Here is a 20033-nt window from a genome sequence, read left to right on the forward strand (position 1 = left end):
CTGCATGTAAAAAGCCTTTTCCCAGGTCCCCCCCCTCCTTCCTCTTTTTCATCCACTCCAAAAAATCTGAAAATTGTGACTTGTTGCAGGAGACGTACCCTGTCTGCTCTAGGGAGAGGGGAGGGGGGAGGAGGAAGGAGGGAGTTAGCCGGCAGCAGAAAGCAGATAACAGAGGATTACAGGCACGGAGCTGGGTGACAGCTGTAATCTGAGCTCAGACAGGTCACTGGTGACTGTCACAGGAGATATCACGTGAGGGATTTGTAGATTAACTCTTTGTTGTCCTGTTTTGGTCTTTTCTTTAGCTCTCTCCATAGGAGAACAATGAAGACAGGGGGGAGAGCTTCAAACTGCTTTTTAATGATAAAAATGCATTTTTCGGATAATAAACCCAATTACAAAGTTTCTTAAAATCGCATGGACTATTGATTTCTGCAAAAAAAAATTTCACGACAGTGACACTTTAAGAAAATAAAATTTGCAACATTTTCTGGAAATTGAATTACCTCGCAGGAGGGGGGGCACGGGTCAGTTTGGTGGGTGGGTGGGGGGTGCCGCAGTTGAGAGTCGTGGGGGGTGGGGGGTGCCATGGGTGACTCAGCCACCTCCCCCGGCCTGCTCTCATCCTTCCTCTCCCTCCATGCTGGGGCCGGTGCCCGGGGTGTGATCCTCCCCTGGTGACCCTATGAGGCTGCTAGTCTGCTAGTCTCGCTCTGCGCGCCCTGGAGGTGGGGCATTCCGATGGTCGCACGGTGAGTGGGGGGGGTTGTGCTGCAAGTGAGTCGGGGGGCTGTTGTGGGGCGGTTCAGCTGCGGCAGAGCACGGGGGGCGCGGTTGAGCATTGGGGGGCTGTTGAGCTGCAGGGGGGGCCAGGGGGCACAGTGTGGGGGCCACAGGTGAGCTTAGGGGTGGGGGCACACAGGTGACCTGGGGGGAGAGAGTCGGGAGACATTGATCAGCAGCAGCTGTCAGTGTCCTCCCTCACTTCAATGGGCAGGGTTAGAAGCCAGTCCATTGAAGAGATGAAGGACATGTGATGCCGACATGGAGGGTGGGGGCCAGGAGCAGGGAGTGGTGTCGGGTTGGACTGAGATTTGATGATTTTATGCCTTTGATGGGGGTGAATGCATCTAGATAAACAGCAAAACTGTGCAGAATCCATAATAAGTTGATATTGGAAAGATGGAAAGCTATAGGTGGGCAATGTATTAATGCAAAAAAAAAATTGTGTGTGTGTGTGTGTGGGGGGGGAATACTTCTTTAAGATTGGAGGTTAATGACCAATGAAGCAGCTTCCGATAAGTAACAAAAACTGTGCATCATACGCATTAGGTTTGCAAATTTAAATTGCTAATGGTTAGCCAACAAACTGCTTGTTTTGGGGGCATCATAACCACCCCTCTGCCCTCCTTTCAGCCCCTCTAACATACAGTCCCATGTAAAGAACATCATTTCCCTCCTTCAGCCTCCTCCTATAAACAGTCACCTGTAAAGGACATCACTCCCCTACGCTTTAACTTACTCCAACATGCAATTCCATGTAAATAGGGCTATGCCCACAGTATACATTGGAAACCTGTCTAAAGAGTTTACCTGTATTTACCTGTATTGTATAACTTATTAACATACATTCCAAAGTCAGCAACTTTGTAACGTGTGTTAATTAGGCAAGAAGGGGGGCGTGGTTTGCCGCTGAAGGGAGCAGTCGCACGCCGACGGAGCTCCTGCACAACGGGCCACTAATTAGCTTTTCCACAGCTATTTCGGACTGAGAATAAGCATTGGGGAACTCCTGCTCTCTGTGGCTACCTTCCTGCACCGATGGCCACCTCTAAGAAAGCCTCAGCAGCCGCAAGAAGGAAGATTCTTTCTTACATGCCATCGGCTCGGGTCCGACAAGATGGCGCCGGCACGCACATGAAAAAGCAAGGAGACCGGCCCTCTTCAGGTGACATGACAGCATGGTGGGCTCCTCCAGCACCAGATTCAGCGACTTGCCGACAGACAGCTCAGTCGGGTGAGCAACTGATTCTTACTCATCCAAAAAAGAAAAAACGGAGGAGGAAAGGAGCTGGCTCTGGCGTTACCCAAGAAGATGCACATCCAGTGTCACAAAGACAGCGGCAGCAGCAGCCGCAGGCATTATCACCATATGCAGCTCCCTTCCCGATGCCACCCTTTTCACCTGTTGGAAATGATAGCTGTCAAAGATCCCTCTCAGACTTATGTTTGCCTGCTCTATTCTCTGAGGATTTGGCTGGTTCTTCGGATCTTGCATTAGCTTTTCCATCCGCTGCCAGTTCACAGGAAACTATTACAGGGACCACCACCTGTCAATCACCTTCACTACCAGGGGTGAAGCCAACAATACTACGGGATCCTTTAGATGATATACTCAACGACCCGGACCCTTCCATAGCGCCCTCAATGATGCAGTTATTGCTGGCTCTTCGAAACTCTATAAGATTCGATCTGGACCGTGCGATGTCAGCAATGGCAGACTCTGTCCGGGTAGTCACTAAAAGGATTCAATGCTTGGAGGATACGCTATCCTCAGTTATAATTGAGCATAATTCATTGCTCGCTTCTCATCAGATGCTGGAATCTGAACTGTTGGCTGTCAAACAAACGTTGGCTACTGTAGATAATCGCACTAGAGACCACAATGTGAAATTGAGAGGGATCCCTGAATCGGTCCCAATTTCTGATTTATCTGACTTTACCCGTGGATTTATTGGACATATGATACCTTCCCTTAAGAAAGACGAAATGTATGTTGAATGGGCTCACCGTGTACCCAAGCCGGAACATGTTCCGCCGGAGGCTCCACGAGACGTCATTGTAAAATTGCGCCATCTTTATGTTAAACACCAGTTTCTAGCAATCACCAGGAAACAAGCAGCGACGTCTCCTAAGTTTGCCCACATTTCAGTCTTCCCGGACCTATCCGCTTTTACCTTGGCCACACGAAGGAAATTTACCCCGATTACTACTGCTTTGCGGAAGCATGGAATAGTGTACAGATGGGGGAAGTCTGGTGGACTGGTGATCCAACGTGAAACGGGCTTATCTCTGCTACCTGATGTGGATGCCGGTATTCGATTTCTAAAAGACTGTCATATCCCTTGCTGACTGTACTGGTCGCAGCGACATCTCCCCGTGGAACTATCGCAACTCACTGAGAACTTATTCAACAAATGGACCTGAGCCTCGTCCCGTCCCTTGTGCAGGACCCACTATGGCGAATTTTTGTAATAATTTTTAGCATGTGTCCCTTTAGTTTAAACCGGACTACTTGCCCCTCCAGGTTTATTGCTGCGGAACCCCATTGCGTCGGATTAACCGCAGCATTATGTTCTTTTTGTGTTCTGCTCACTTGCATGGTTATTGCCTATTACTGCATTGAATTTGTTGACTGTTTGCAAAGTTGTATTGGTTTAATAGCTACACATTTGCTTATAACGACTGTTGATTCAGCAGACACATTTTGAATAAGCACCTTCACCTGCACGAACTCTAGGCAATGAAGCATATTGTTAGGGAATATTCTCAACTTAGCTACACTATATGTTAATTTTAGCAAATCAACATTGCACTTCATTCCTCATCCTTCTAAGCATTTTCACTCTGGACTACAACGCATTGCACCTTTCACGTTAGTTTCTCCAGCTTTACATATCTGTGTTAATGACAGCATGTTACAGCATTATGTTCCTGCAACTTAATTTTACCTTTATTGTTAAAATTATACTTTTAAAACTCAATAAAAACTATTGAAACATTAATTAGGCAAGAAAAGTAAAACACCGGAGTTCCTCTTTAGGGTATAAACCCACACACCGTATATGCAGCGTATTTACTGCTGCGATACGCAGCAAACTCGCAGCAAAATCGCAGCAAAATCGCAGCAGATTAGAACTAAATAACTGAACACAGCATCAAATCTTTACCAACAAATCTGCTGCATATTTGTTGCATATCTGCTGCATATACGGTGTGTGGGTTTATACCCTAAAGGTCAATCTCATTTCTAGGTCAAAAAGAGGGACATGTAAGGGGCAAAGAGCGACAGAGGGACTTGGGTTGAAAGAAGGGACTGTCCCCCCAAAACAGGGACACTTGGGAGGTATGCAGACATATAGCTTCAACATTAACCTATCATCAACCCTTCCCTTCTCTTACAGGTGTGAGCTCTGCTGCAGAGACCCCTAATAGTTACTAGAAGGATTGCACAGCCCCACATGAGGTCAGTCCAACCTCTGGCAGCTACATTCTAGCTTTACCACACCCACAAACCCCTGACCCTGCAGAACATTGCATAACAGTGCACCCACAAACCCCTGACCCTGCAGAACATTGCATAACAGTGCACCCACAAACCCCTGACCCTGCAGAACATTGCATAACAGTGCACCCACAGCCACCTGATACTGCAGAACATTGCATTACAGTACACCCAAACACCCTGACCCTGCAGAATATTGCATAACAGTGCACCCACAGCCACCTGATACTGCAGAACATTGCATAACATTGCAGCCACACACCCCTGACCCTGCAGAACATTGCATAACAGTGCACCGTGACCCACACACCCCTGACCCTGCAGAACATTGCATAACAATGCACCGTGACCCACACACCCCTGACCCTGCAGAACATTGCATAACAGTGCACCGTGACCCACACACCCCTGGCCCTGCAGAACATTGCATAACAGTGCACCCACACCCCTCACCCTGCAGAAAATTGCATAACAGTGCACCGTGACCCACACACACCCCTGACCCTGCAGAACATTGCATAACAGTGCAACCACACACCCCTCACCCTGCAGAACATTGCATAACAGTGCACCCACAGCCACCTGATACTGCAGAACATTGCATTACAGTACACCCAAACACCCTGACCCTGCAGAATATTGCATAACAGTGCACCCACAGCCACCTGATACTGCAGAACATTGCACCCACACACCCCTGACCCTGCAGAACATTTCATAACAGTGCACCGTGACCCACACACGCCTGACCCTGCAGAACATTGCATAACAGTGCACCATGACCCACACACACCTGACCCTGCAGAACATTGCATAACAGTGCACCCACACACCACTCACCCTGCAGAACATTGCATAACAGTGCACCCACACACCCCTGACCCTGCAGAACATCGCATAACAGTTCACCTACACACCCTGACCCTGCAGAACATTGTATAACTGAGCACCCACAGCCACCTGATACTGCAGAACATCGCATAACTGTGCACCTACACACCGCTCACCCTGCAGAGCATTGCACCCACAGACTCCTCACCCTGCAGTACAGTGCCCTCAATGAGGCTTAGTTCCTGCTGCTGGTATACACTGCACTCACTACACAGCTTCCTCATAGAAAGCCCAGCAGATGGGAGATAGCTGCCCCCACACATGAGACTGGTCACATGGGCATGACGTCATAGCATGTCCTTTACACCTCCTTTTGGCAACTACATTATAGCCTCCACCATTAGCCTAATGGCAGTAAGGAGGCAGTGTCTGTAAGCTCCGCCCCTTAGCAGCAGGACGCTGTCTCCTTGACATCCCATGACTCAGGAGGGTCACATGATCTGGGGGGCAGGGCTATGGCCAGTAAGCAGCAGGTGACAACTGTACAGTTCACAGCCTTTGACTTGTAGTCTCAGTTTTGCAGTGACGTCAGCACAGAGCCGCCCCCCTCACGCCTTCCTGCCCTGCGATCACGTGAGCGCAGTTGTGCCGATGGAAAACATGGAGGAAGATATTGAGCTTGAACTCAGTACACTGTCTTTACCGGAGAGTGCAGGGAGCGATTCACCAGGGGACAATGAGGAGGAAGAGGACGGCAGCTTCACAGAGTGCGACCAGGATGAGGTGAGACTGCTGGGGGTCAGGAGGGAGAGTGAGGCCGGTAACGGGGTGGGGGGAATGCTTCCTCCGTTGCTAGGAGACGGTGACTGCGCAGCCCTCACTGCGATACCAGCAGGTCGGCATTCCTCCAATCAGGAGGCAGCTATCAGGGCGGGCTGTAGGACGGGAACGGATGGTAATAACAAGAGGTCTCCATCTCCCTTGGTGCACAGTGTTCTATAGGCTGTGGCTCTCTTGCTGCTGCAAGACTACAACTCCCAGCATGGTCTGGCGTGGGCTGCCGGGCATTGTGGGAGATGCAGTTTTGCAGAAGCTGGAGAAGCACAGGCATTCATACTGAGCACTCAGAAAATATTCAACATTGTAGAAACTCTTACAGCCGACGCGTTTCGGGCAATCATGGCATCTGTACAGCATATATATAGAGACAGACAGTGTTAATACACAATAAGAATACATGGACAAAGTTAAAAACATATATATGTGTCACTGCAGATATGCAAATATAGCGAAAATATATAGCAAATAATGCACCATGGGATGACAACAAATCTGAACAGATGTATGTGTAGGTATCTCTTCTCTACATGGATCTAATATGAACAGGGACGTCACATAACTATGCCATAGATCAATCTTCTGGATAAGGAAAATTCATAAGGAGAGTCACATTCAGCAAAGGGGACAGACATATATGATAAAGCAGCAATGTAACGTAAACGTGCCCATAAGGTTTACCTGGGTCTAGGATGAATCACTGGGGAAAATGCAGCCTGTTGATTATCAAGACAAGAAATAGCTCTGTGGTATAGAGGTGGCAAATGATCTAATCATGTCCAATGGCACACGTAATATACAATATGTATGTCCATAAATCACAGGACATGTAGGAGCCCAGAAACCAAGACAGAGCAGGTATGAGAGTGTTAAAGGGGAACTCCGGATAAGAAAAACTTGTTTTCTATTAAAAGTACATTAAAAGTTATATAGATGTGTCTATACAATGTATTACTGTATCTGTACAGTTCTGCCACACTGGTGTCTCCTGCTCCTTCTACTATCCCCCCCCTAGGAGACAAATCTTCCATGCCTCTGTCTCACATTGTGTGTGTTTGCTGATGATGCATACAGGGGGCAGGGCGTGATCTCACAGGAGACTTGGCTGGATAACCCAATCCTCTGAGTGATTCACCATCTCTGACCTAACAGAAGCAGCTTCTGCACTAATTTTACTGATTGTAATGGGTGGGGGCTGTGATGATCACATGATGGAAAGCATTGCATTCTGGGAAATGCCAAACCAGGAAGAACAGAAACACAAAACAGAGCAAAACCCCCCAAACAAAAGGATTTTTGGTAGTTTCAAAACTGGGATAGACAGGTAAGTAATGCATTATGCTTCTGAATTTAATTTTAATTTTTTTTAACCTCTACATGGAGTTCCCCTTTAAGGTCAGGTATAAGGCTGTGAAGATGCAAGCCCAGAAGCCAGGTGAAATCCAGTGTAGGCATATAAATGCATATTTAGCTACTGACCTTTTGGAGCCATAATTGCAGGGGAACAAGAAGAATGTAGCGCCGTTGTAGCAAGCGGCGTCCATTCCCATTTGCGGTCAGGCCAGAACTAAATAGCGGCGAGACCGGAAGTGACATCGGCACTCGTGTCCGCTTAGTGGAAAGCATTATGCGTTCCACTGAGAACGTAAAGGCCGGGGAATCAGCTGATGCAGGACATATAGTAACGATGCGTTCCACCAAATAGGTCTGGTTTTCACTTTGCACCTTATACATACAGGGGGAGATTTATCAAAGGGTGTAAAATTTAGACTGGTGCCCACAGCAACCAATCAAAGCTCAGCTTCCAGCTCTGGTAAAATAAAAGCTGAGCTGTGATTGGCTGCTGTGGGCAGTTTGCCCCAGTCTAAATTTTACATCCTTTGATAAATCTCCCCCAAAGTGTACAGAAGTTTAGTAGCCACATGAAATGCCACTCAGTATAGCAGGGATGGGGAACCTTCAGCCCTCCAGCTGTTGCAAAGCTACAATTCCCATCATGCCTGGATAGTCAAAGTGTAAATCCCTGCAATATAAGGACGACCATGGAGGTTTTACCACTAATGTTGTAGAATGTCAGGTGACCATTGTAGAGGTAGCATCATTTATTTGGCACCACCTGCCAGGCATGGTACACACCTTCTGTAACCTCACGACTGATTCTACACCCCCAAAATTATGATTTATTCTTCTGAATAACATTTTAAACAAATGAAACACACATTCAAAAAACAGCAGAATATGTGATATTATAAGTTACTGTACAGTAATGGAGAGGATGGGAAACACAAGGGCTGACAGAGACTGCAGGAAGCATGAAGGAATGAGCAGGGCAGATGTGGGCACAGTATAGCAGCACTCTCTGTCTGGGGAGAAGGGGGTTACAGCTTGGAGAGATTATCCCACAGACCTGTCCTCTGATGTAAGCCCCAGCCTGAAGTGAATCTGCTATTATTTGGAAGGTGAGGGAGACTTCCTGGGTTAGAGTACAGGGCTGTAGACCCCGCTATGCAGACCATGTCTCCCCCCACTCGCGCTCCCACCCAGTACAGGGAGCTCTTAAACCAAGTCACAATTTTGAAAAACTGTGAGCTGATTACGGTTGTTTTGTATAATAGCTCATGTTTTAAATCGATCAGCTGACATGCATGATGCCGTCTGATCATTCATATTTAAAACATGACCTAAAATCTTGATAACGACTGCAACGGTCTGCTGGCTGTCACTCCATGTAATAGGAACAGTGGCGGCAGCAGACAGCCCCTCCAAAACTCCGAAACAGTTTTTTCAAAAGAGCCAGGGAGGAGGTGGCTGAACATAACAACATGCACCTACCTTCCTGGCTCCAGCGCAGGGGTCCGTTGTCCCCCGATTCGGTGCCCGGTTCAACCGCTTCGTTGTCTGAACAGGTACCTGGGTCATGACATGTCAGCCCCACTCAACCAGTCAGTGGCCGTAGCGGGGAGGTAGGTGCATGGTTCTATGTTCAGCCACCTCCTCCCAAACCCTTTTGAAAAAAATGGCTGACACGGGACTTCTCCTTTAGGGTGGGTTCACACATACAGGATCTCAAGGGATTTAACGCTGCTAGTTCTGCAGAAAAATCTGCTGCAATTCCTGGTACTGTCATTCTGTATAGCTTTACATATTCACAGCAGATTTTTCATTCATGTCAGTATGTTGGAGAACACAGCCCAGTCTTTACAAAAACTGATTTACCTTACTATATTGCTGTATAATTCAGATAGGCTGCAGTTGTTGGTCTATATCTACAGTTATGTTTAAGGTGATTTTTGTTTGCAGGTTATAGAGGAATTTCCAGAATCTGTTCTTTCATTTTTACAATTTGTTAAACAAAGGAGTGAAAATGCTGAGAAACTTATTCTACAAGACCTGGATTCTGCAGATACATGGACAAGTGAATATTTTCCAGGTAATGTATAAAAAAAATATATATATATATATATATACACACACACACACACACACACACTTCATTTCCTCTTATTTCTAACTGCAGACTGGATGCTCAACTGCAACTGGGGAAGAGATAACTTTCTGTTTGACTATATTTACTTACTATTTGCCTATATGTACCTACTATTTGCCTATATGTACGTATACGGAAAAATAGGTATATTATACATCTGATATTTTTGGGTGACAATATGAACATTTCGATGTGATGTTATTTCCTTTCTTTGACATAGCACAATATAAACATCAACCAACTGATGATTCTGATTATTTGGCTCGAATGGCTTCTGAGTACAATGAAGAACCAGAGACATTCAAGAAACGGGTATGCCACCATTTTCTTCTGAGGATTATTTATAAGAGACTTTTAAAACCTGTGTATAAATGTGTTTGTTGATATTCTTGTGCTGGGCTTAGAGGTTTCATAGCTTTCAGGTTCGGGGATGAGGCAGGACACTGCTGTGGCCGCTGAATGGCTAAGCGTACCGATGACATTATGTCCCAAACCTGACCAGAGCTCTGTAGTCTGTAGTACTGGTGCGGAATTTTTTTTTTTTTTGGTGGTGGTGGGGGGGGGGAGATCCATATCTATCTGTCTGTATTTTTGTCTATCTATCTATTCTGTATATTATATGTTATGTTCTTTAGAGTTATTTTGTCTATGACTCTGCAATCCTTACATCTTAGTTTCTGTTTTTTAGTTTTTTACAAACAGCACAGGACCTATTTCTCAGACATATTTATAAGCCAAAAAGTTATAGTTAATGGAATTTTGCAGGACTTCATCACTGATGGTTTATTGTCAGTATAGACTATCAATATGTTATTGTGGGGACCTGACACACAGCAGCACCTCCAATCAGTTGTTTGCCAGAGCCATGGTGTTTGTGACTGCTGGAGAGGATGATGGCAGGGGGACACTGAGGGACACAGGGCACTGGAGGGACACGGAGCATCCCCCTGCCATCATCCTCTCCAGCAGCCACAGCCCGCACAGCTCTGGAAGTCGGGCGTGACATCACCATGTTATCCAGGAAGGGAAGCCTTGATGCAGTAGAAAGTGCAGGGAAAAAAGCACTTTATGTGCATTTCCTGTGATAAGTGTATATTGGTGATTTTTATAACTTTTGGATGGTAATACAATACATTAATAAAAACTTTCACCGGACTTCTTCTTTAACAGTAACAGACTAAACACACCTGCCGCAGAGGAGAAGCTCAGATAGCAGTATCCAGCAGTGAAGAAAGAACCACACTTTATTTCTGACATGACACTACAGACAGAAAAACATACTAGTTTTGCAGACTATGCAGACTACTCTGATCAGCCATGACATTAAAACTACTGACCATTGTAGTAAATAACATTGATTATCTTAATAAGTCTTGCTGTTTTTGAAGTTGTTGTGTTGGAGGCAGATGAAGGGGGAGAGGGGAGAGAGGACTAGCCCATCTGGTTCAGTACTGCAGAAGAGCTATGGTACCACAAATTGCTGAAGAAGCTGATGCTTGCTAGGTTAGAAAGCTGTTAGAACTAGAACACACAGTGCATCACAGAGTGCCCATGCTGACTTATGCCAACTGCTGAAAGCACCTACAATGGGCACATAAACATCAGGCATAAACCACTGAGCATTAAATATTGGTTTGATGGATCACAATTTATGTAACATCATGTGGATTGTTGGGATGTTTGTGCATCACCTACCCAGGGAAGAGATGGCACCAGGTTGTACTATGGGAAGGAGGCAAGTTGGTGGAGGGAGTGTAATGCTTTGGGTAGAACTTTGGGTCTTGACATCCATGTGACAGGTACAACCTACCTATACATTGTTGCTGGCCAAGTACACCACCACTGGTCTGATCCATGGGACCCCAGCTCACCAGCCTACAGGGTTTGACTTGTTTACTGCTAACATCCTAATGGCAGATAACACAGGACACCTTCAGAGGTCCATTCTTCAGGGTTGTTTTTGCAACAGAAAGGGGGGGGGGGTTGGGTGCACTATACAATATTAGGCAGGAGTTTTTAACTCCACTGCAGATCAGTATATACGTAGTCACCTGTTGATGATGTATGCACTTTGGAATTGGATCTACACCTACTGTATGTGTGTTCCAATGACAATCCACTATGAGATTTCTCTTATTTGAGATTATAGATTACTTGATGGATCTTTGTATTTACAGTGCTTATATCTTTGGTGTTATCCAAAAAAGCTTTCTATTGCATTTCCTTCTCTACCCCTCAACACCTTGTCTTATTGTTACATTTTTTTTTCTCTTTTTAGGTTTTGGCTGACATAGAAGAAGATAACAGAAAAGTTCTGTTCAGTGGTGATAATGCTGAAATAGAAGACTTGAATGTCAGAAGAAAAGATCCTGAGCCTGCAGCTAAGTTAGGTGTGGATACCATATTGGATTGTCTTCCTGTTTTCTGCATTGAAATTAATGGCTGTCTCTTGAAGTTCAAGTGGTGAATGTGCTGTTTAGTATTGACGCTGTGTCAAGAAGCTGAGAGATGTATATTGTAACATACCCAGAGGGGTCTATTGTACTGTTTAAATATACTTTTGATGTTGGGCATAAATACATTTTCAATAGAACTGTTCTATTTCTCATGGTGGATATCCATCCTGTACATTATTACATCTCTATGGTCTTCTAGTTGCAAGAGTTTGTGTGGTTTAAGGTGATAGGGAGAGGATTTGAGTGAAGGAACCTGAATATGCTGTAACTGTGATAAAAGGTCGGCTGAGAGAAACTTTAAAGGGGTATTATGGAGAAAAAAAATTTTCTAATACATTGCCTTAAGAAAGTTATAATACTTTGTAATATAAATGTATTAAAAGGTATTGTTTTTTTTTTTTACATATTCACTTTTGACACACAGCCCCTCTTGCCACCGACATTTGTGTCTGGAATTACAGGGCTGTCATGTAGTTCCCAATCCTCTGCTCTGATCTAGTACTACTACACAGCCATATACAGTATAGTCTTGTTCCCCCGATGTGTTACATATTCTTATACAGTACCTGGAGGGAGGAGGCTGCCAGACATGATCACTGTGTATGGCAGCCCCTGCACAAGAGTGGTTGCTATCACCGCTCACTCCACTACTGGTTCTAACACAATCACCATTCACAGTGCGGAGGCTGCCGGACTTCTGGGTAGTTCCCCCTCCCCCTGGGTATTGTATATAGGAATATACAATACATGGGGGAGAATAGGACCATGCCCAGTATAGCGCTGTGCAGCAGCACAGGTGATTGTGAACTGCAGGGCTTAAATAGCCAGTCAACGAAAGGGAATTTGTAAAAAAAAGCTATACATTTATTCTTATAAAGTTATATTACATGTAAGCATCAGCAAAAAAAGGTGATTCTTCCTCTATAAAGATAAGTTTGTACAAGTGGTGTGCACCTGCATATTACGGTTTGCTGTCTTTTCCTTCCTTGTGGTGAATTGTAGCACATAGTTGAAGTAATTGTGGATGTTGGCCTCTCAGAATTGCAATGACTGTGCAGAGTATTGTCTTGCAGATGGCACAGATGAGGTCATAAACCTTAGTTACATTGAGGTTGAAGAAAGCTGTAGACAGAAACTGCAGCAGTGGGAAAAAGAACAAGAGAAGCACGAGGAAGTGAATAGAGCTGCAGTCAATGCTCAGAAAGCGGTCCTTGAGAAAGAAATCAAAGAACAAGATGAAAAGCAAGAGAATCGGAAGAAAGAGTTTGAGAAAGAGCTTTTGATGCTTAGTACCCTTCAGCAAGTAAGTCAGGATAAGTCTGAAATACTCTTGTATGAATGCCGAGAAAACTGCTTTAGGTCTTCACGAAAATATAGTGTATATATAGGCTGCTATAGAGTGAATTCTTGTCTTGCATTTTTTATGATAGTGTTTTGTTGGTTATCTAGAGCTGTGTTTTTGGATAAAATTAAAGGGGTTGTCTTCTTGGTACAAGTTTTACTTAATAAGTTGGGTTCAGATTGTATACTCAGCTCATCTGTGTTATAAGTTTGTATCCTGTCACAAAATTCCTACCACAGCATGTAGACAGAGTGTCCATTCAGTTTAAGGGCCCGAACATAGTCATCCAGTAGCACTTAAAACCATTTGCCACACATATAGGCTCCATTCACAATTTTAGTGATTTTTAAGCACTGTGATTTAAGTTCTCTAACTACCTCTGTAATTCGTGAAAAACTGCATTTAAAGCGACTCTGTGCCCACAATCTGACCGCCCAAACCACTTGTACCTTCAGATAGCTGCTTTTAATCCAAGATCTGTCCTGGGGTCCTTTCGGCAGGTGATGAAGTTATTGTCATAAAAACAACTTTTAATCCTTCAGCGCTGTGTCTAACGGCCAGGGCTTACATTTGTATATGCATTAGGCTGGCACACCCTCTCTGTCCTTCCTCCCCATCCTCCTCATCATTAGGAATGCCCCAGGCAGATTGCTTCCTATTCCCCACCTGTGGCAGCCCGGCACATGGGCTGGATCGTTAATACACCTGTGCAAAGCTCAAACAGCAGTAAATGTTCCTGGATCATTCCTAATAATGAGGAGGGTGGGGAGGAAGGACTTAGAGGTGGTGCCAGCCTAATGCATATACAAATGTAAGCCCCGGCCGTTAGACACAGCGCTTCAGGATTAAAAGTTGTTTTTATGACAATAACTGCATCCCCTGCCGAACGGACCCTAGGACAGATCTTGGATTAAAAGCAGCTATCCAAAGGTACAAGTGGTTTGGGGGGACAGATTGTGGATACAGAGTCGCTTTAATTTCATCAGTTTTTTTAACCCGTGTCCTTTTTTTAACCCCTTCCCCCAATATGACGTCCAGGGACATCATGAAAGCAGTGGCAGAACGCATCATGATGTCCCTGGACGTCATGCCTTTTCTGCCTCCCCCCACTCTCCCTATTTGAGATCGGGAAGCGGGAGGAGGCTGTGTAACACAGTCTCCTCCCGCTGCCACTGCCCGGAGGGGAGCCGTGCTCCCCCCAGGCAGTTAACCTCGTAGACGCCCCGGTCGTTGCGACCGCTGCGTCTGTGGGGAGATCTGATGCCTCCGGCTGATCAGGGTGGCAGGAGGAGGCTACAGACATTGCCTCCTCCTGCCACCTCTGCTGATGTCCTCCCCCAGCCTCTATCCCTCCCTCTCTGACCCCGTGCTGCTCCCCCCGCCCCAGTCCAGCTCCCTCTCCGTGCTGCTGCTCCCCCCGCCTCGATCCTGCTTCCTCCCCATGCGATCCGGCCCCCTCTCCCCATGCGATCCGGCCCCCTCTCCCCATGCGATCTGGCCCCCTCCCCTCTCCATGCGTTCCCTTTCCCCCCTCCCCATCCATGCGATTCGGCCCCCCCTCCCCATGCGATCCGGCCCCCCCTCCCCGTGCGCTTGTGCCCCCACCTCCCCCGATCCGGCTTCCCATTCACTCACATGTGCTCCCCCCCCTCGCTCCTGTTCCAGCTCACCCCTGCCCGTATTCGGCTCTGGCTCCCTCCCGGTACTCAGCTTTGAATGAGCTGTCAGCTGTGTGTATATGTGTATGTGTATGTGTATATGTATGTATATATATATATATATATATATATATATATATATATATATATATATATATATATATATCTGCAAAAGTAGAAGAAGAAAAAAACACACACAAATACATTAATTAATTAATAAATTAATTAAAAATTAATTAAATACATAAATAGGTAAAATAAATAAATATACACATTCACCAACCCTACCTTTATAAACAACCCCCTATAAATAAGATACACATATTTGGTATCGCCGTATATCCGTAATGACCCCGTCTATTAAACTGTTACATTAATCATAGCACCCGATGCTATTAAACGCCATTAAAAAAATAAATAAAAAACTAACCAAAATGACAATTTTTTGTTAATCACGCACCCTAAAAAATATAGATAAAAGCTATCCAAACGTCACATGTACCCAAAAGGTGTACCAATAAAAACGTCAGCTTATGCTGCAAAAAAAAATCTGTCAAATAACTCCATTGGCGAAAAAATAAAAATATTACTGGTCTTACAATATGCAAGACACAAACAGTTTGTATAGTATAAATGCCATAAACTATAACAAAAGCTATATAAAATGGATATCACTGTAATCGTACCGCCCTGTCGAATAACAATAACATGTCATATGTAACGTGTAGTACACGGCGTACAAATAAATCGTGGAAAACAGCTGCTAAATTGTGTTTTTTATTCATACCACCTTATAAAAAATTTAACTAAATATTGATCAGGGTGTCACATGTCCCCCAGAATGGTACCGATGGAAACGTCAACTTGTCTTACACAAATATTTTGGCACCACAAAGCCTCTGTGACATAATGGCTATAAAAAACCTGCGGCTTGTGATTGAGTCAGGTGACGCACTGGGGCCACATTTAGGGGATTTCTAGAAACATTGGAATAAGGGGGATATGTAGTGAGTTGTATTTCTCAGTTAGTATTTTTTGTGTTAGAGGAAAAAATTGATTAAAATTGAATATCTGCCAAAAAAATGAAAATTTAAAATTTTCCCTCCAACTTGCTTAAATTTCTGTGAAACACCTAAAGGGTTAATAAACTTGAAATGAAATGTTACTTTGAATACTTTGAGGGGTACAGTTTTTTACAATGGAGGGATTTATGGGGGTAACTAACATGCAAGCCCCACAAATCCACTTCAGAACTGAACTGGTGCCTACAAAAATCAGAATTTGAAATTTTCCTGAAAATATGAAAAATCGCTGCAAAATTTCGAAGCCCTCTAACATCCTAATAAGTAAAAAGACGTTCACCAAATGATGTCACCATAAAGTAGACATGTCGTAGATGTTGCAGTAATAATTAGTTTATGTGGCATGACTATTTTTCTTAGGAGAAGAGAATTTTGAATAGAAAGAAATGTAAATTTTTCTAATTTTTGTGCAAATGTTTTGTTGTTTACAAAAAACTACTGAGTGTATCAACCAAAGTGTACCACAAACATAAAGAGGAATATGTCACGAAAAAACTATCTCAGAATAACCGTTATTATTAAAAGCATCGCAGATTAATAACTTCATAAAGAGAGACAGGTCAGATTTGAAAAATAGGCCCTGGTCATTAAGGCCAAAACAGGCTGCGGAGGCAAGGGGTTAATCACTGACGTAGGCATCCCATCTCCCAGTATGCACTCCATCACATGTAGGCATCCCATCCCCCAGTATATTGTTCAAATCTATACACCCCACTCTAGGTTTCGGATGTTGGCCTTTTTCCCGCTCTGTGTGTGTGCACAAGTGACATCACTCGTACGCTACAGCACAGGAGGAGGGAGCAGCCTCTTGTGGCTGGAGGCAGAACATTTCTGACTTTGGCCTGGCCACAAGAATGATTGGCATGGCCGACCCCTTGGGTCAACTGTCCAACAAGCAGGCTCTCAATGTGGCTAACGACAGGAAGGTAAGGAGGGTGAGGAGGGACGTGGGAGCCGGGGAGTCACAGGCCGCCAATGGAGTTGAAATCTCAGTGGAGACTTCTGTGGGCCCCCTGCCTGGACTTGGGAGTGGATGCTGCCCCCCCGCACCTACCTACTTTCACTACTGGTGCTATTACATCAGTGTTTATCACGGGTTCCACGGATGTGACAATCATGGAATTCGTGAAAACAGATCCCATGGACTTCTGTTGGGAAATTCGTGCCGCGATCACACTCCGCACTAGGACATGTCCTATTTTTTCTGGGCATCGTCTGAATAGGAAAATTTTGGCAGCACATCTATGACTCTGTTCACACTGCAGGTTGCACGCTGCTTGTGGCTTAAGTACAGACAAAAAACAAAAGGTGCAACAGCAACCCACAGGTGCAAGGGCCTACCGTATACACTCCTCCCAGCGTACACATGGCAAACACCTGCTCTGTAGATATTAAAAATTAAAAATTTTTTTTTTTAGAAAAGTGAGGATCTTAGCAAACTATTTGATCAGAGTGTACCATGTCGCCACGTTAAGGCGTCCTCAGAGACACGGTCCCTGTTTTTTGTCTGTACTTAAGCCACAAGCAGCGTGCAAACTGCAGTGTGAACAGAGTCATAGATGTGCTGCCAAAATTTCCCTTTTTTTCTGTTGAGTGTGTGTGTGTGTGGGGGGGGGGGTGGCTACCTCCTGTTGGCTTGCACTCCACCCATGTCCCAAGGCTGCTATAAAAGAAATCATTTGGTTCCTATCTGCCCAGTTGTAGGCTTATTCAGCCCAGGAGAGACCAATCCAATTCAATGGGCCCTAAAGTTGTGATCAGGGCTATGTTCACACAACGTATATTTTCGTAAAATCATGTCCGTTGTACAGCGGCCGTGATTATTACGAAAATATACGTTACCTGGCCGTCTGTGGGATTCAGGCCGGAGCGTATACACAGGGTATACGCTCCGGCCAGGATCCCTAGGGGCAGCGCAAACAACTGACATGTCAGTTTTCTGCGGCCGCTATTCATTGAATAGCAACCGTAGAAAACCATGTCAGTGCACACTGTGCATAGCATGCAGCGGAGAGTTCTGATGCGGGTGCGCACGGATGTGCCCGCATCAGAACTCTGTGGCCATAAAGATCATCCGGCCTGCAGTACCGGCCGGGATGATCTTTTGAGAGACCGGCCATCCGACGTGTGAACATGGCCCAATAGTGTAAGTGAAGTAGACTGTATAGAAACATAGAAGATTATCTGCAGAAAAAGATAACTAGGCCTATCTAGTCTGCCTTTTTAGTATTTCCATTGTTATTATCTTAGGATAGATATATGTTTATCCCAAGCAGGTTTACATTTTGTTATTGTATATTTACCAACTGCTGGAAGTTTGTTCCAAGTATCTACTACTTTTTCAGTTAAGTAATATTTTCTCACATTGCTTCTGATCTTTCCTCCAACTAACCTCTCACTGTGTCCTCTTGTTCTAAAGTTTATTTTTTTACTTCCCCCCTGAACCTTATTTAGTCCTTTAAAGTGTCACTGTCACAGGCGATTTTAAGAAATTTTGTAATTGGGTTTATTAGCCAAAAAATGAATTTTTATCATGGAAAAGCAGTTTGAAGCTCTCCCCCCTGTCTTCATTGTTCTCCTATGGAGAGAGGGAAATGAGACACCAAGACAACAAAAAGTTAATTTACAAATACATGACACGGCTGTCTCCTCTGACAGTCAGAACTGACCTCTCTGACCTCTGAATACAGCTTCACCCAGCTGCTGCCTGTAATCCTTTGTTTTCCTCTCTGCTGCCGACTAATCTCCCTCCTTTCTCCTCCCCCCTCCCCTCTCTATAGAACAGACAGGGTTGTGTCTGAAGCAACAAGTTGCAATTTCCTGATTTTTTGCAGTTAATGGAAAAGAGGAGGGAGGGGGGACCTGGAAAAAGGAATAAACCCAATTACAAAGTTTCTTAAAATCGTCTGGACTATTGAATTCTGCAAAAAAAAAAAAAAAAAAAAACGTCGGTGACTCTTTAACATACTTAAAGGTTTTGATCATGTACCCCCTTTCCCTTCTTTCCTCCAGAGTATACAGATTCAAATCCTTAAGTCTTTCCTGATATGGTTTATGCCTGACACCTTCCACCATTTTTGTGACCCGTCTTTGGACCTGTTCTATTTGATCAATGTCCTTTTTTAGGTGAGGTCTCCAGAACTGGACACAGTATACCAGATGTGGTCTAACCAAAGCTCTATACTATCTATCCTCTTCCTACTGGTTATACATCTAGATATAGCCCAGCATACAATTTGCGTTCCCCACCACCTGGTTGCACTGGTGACTCATTTTAAGGCTGTCAGAAATCACTACTCCTAAATTCTTCTCTTCTAAAGTCTTTGCCAACACAGAACTGCCGATATGATACTCAGAGAATTCCTCCTCCCCAAGTGCAATATTTTACATTTGGAAACATTAAACTGCAATTTCCATTGTTTGGACTACTCATCTAGTAAAGCTAAATCTTTTTTCATATTACTGACACCCCCAGGAATTATAACCCTATTGCACACTTTTGTGTCATCAGCAAACAGACACCCCTTACCAACCAAACCTTCTCCTGTGTCACTTACAGACATATTAAAAAGAAGAGGACCCAGAATAGACCCTTGTGGCACACCACTAGTATATTTGACAAAATATATGTGCCATAAATGGCCAAATCATAGTCATGTGTATGTTTCCTTTTACGCCATGAAATATTATATTATACTATTAATTAAATAGTAATAATAATATATTAACCCTTAGGCGACCCTGGACGTACCTGTACGTCCAGGGCGCCCACAGGCGTTCAGAGCGGGGCCGCGCTCTGAACCGCTGCGGTCCCGGGTGCCGCATGTCACCCGGGACCGTGGCTATTAGCGGGCACGGTCCGATCGCCGTGCCCGTTAATTAGATAATCGGATGCAGCTGTCAAAGATGACAGCTGCATCCGATTACCTGATGCAGGTAATGGCGATCGGACCGTGCCCACTAATAGCCGCGGTCCCGGGCTACATGCGGCACCCGGGACCGCGGCGGTTCAGAGCGCGATTAACTAATGCCGTAATGGCGCTGATCACGGCTCA

The 20033-nt window shown here is 44.8% G+C and overlaps 1 protein-coding gene across 3 annotated transcripts in view; it reads left to right on the forward strand.

Annotated features, from left to right (window-relative positions):
- The first annotated feature begins 5539 nt into the window (after window positions 1–5539).
- The window catches only part of LRRIQ1 (leucine rich repeats and IQ motif containing 1), a 112963-nt gene continuing 98469 nt past the window's right edge, over window positions 5540–20033 (forward strand). For 2 of the 3 annotated variants that reach the window (XM_069974090.1, XM_069974101.1), the window contains exons 1-5: window positions 5540–5899; window positions 9254–9383; window positions 9661–9752; window positions 11719–11830; window positions 12970–13199. In XM_069974090.1, coding sequence (XP_069830191.1) covers window positions 5768–5899; window positions 9254–9383; window positions 9661–9752; window positions 11719–11830; window positions 12970–13199 — 696 coding nt within the window. In that variant the 5' untranslated portion in view covers window positions 5540–5767. The remainder of the gene's footprint in view (window positions 5900–9253; window positions 9384–9660; window positions 9753–11718; window positions 11831–12969; window positions 13200–20033) is intronic. The other variant, XM_069974107.1, reaches the window with a different exon arrangement.

Source organism: Dendropsophus ebraccatus, chromosome 1 (genome assembly GCF_027789765.1).
Source record: "Dendropsophus ebraccatus isolate aDenEbr1 chromosome 1, aDenEbr1.pat, whole genome shotgun sequence".
Lineage (NCBI taxonomy): Eukaryota > Metazoa > Chordata > Amphibia > Anura > Hylidae > Dendropsophus > Dendropsophus ebraccatus.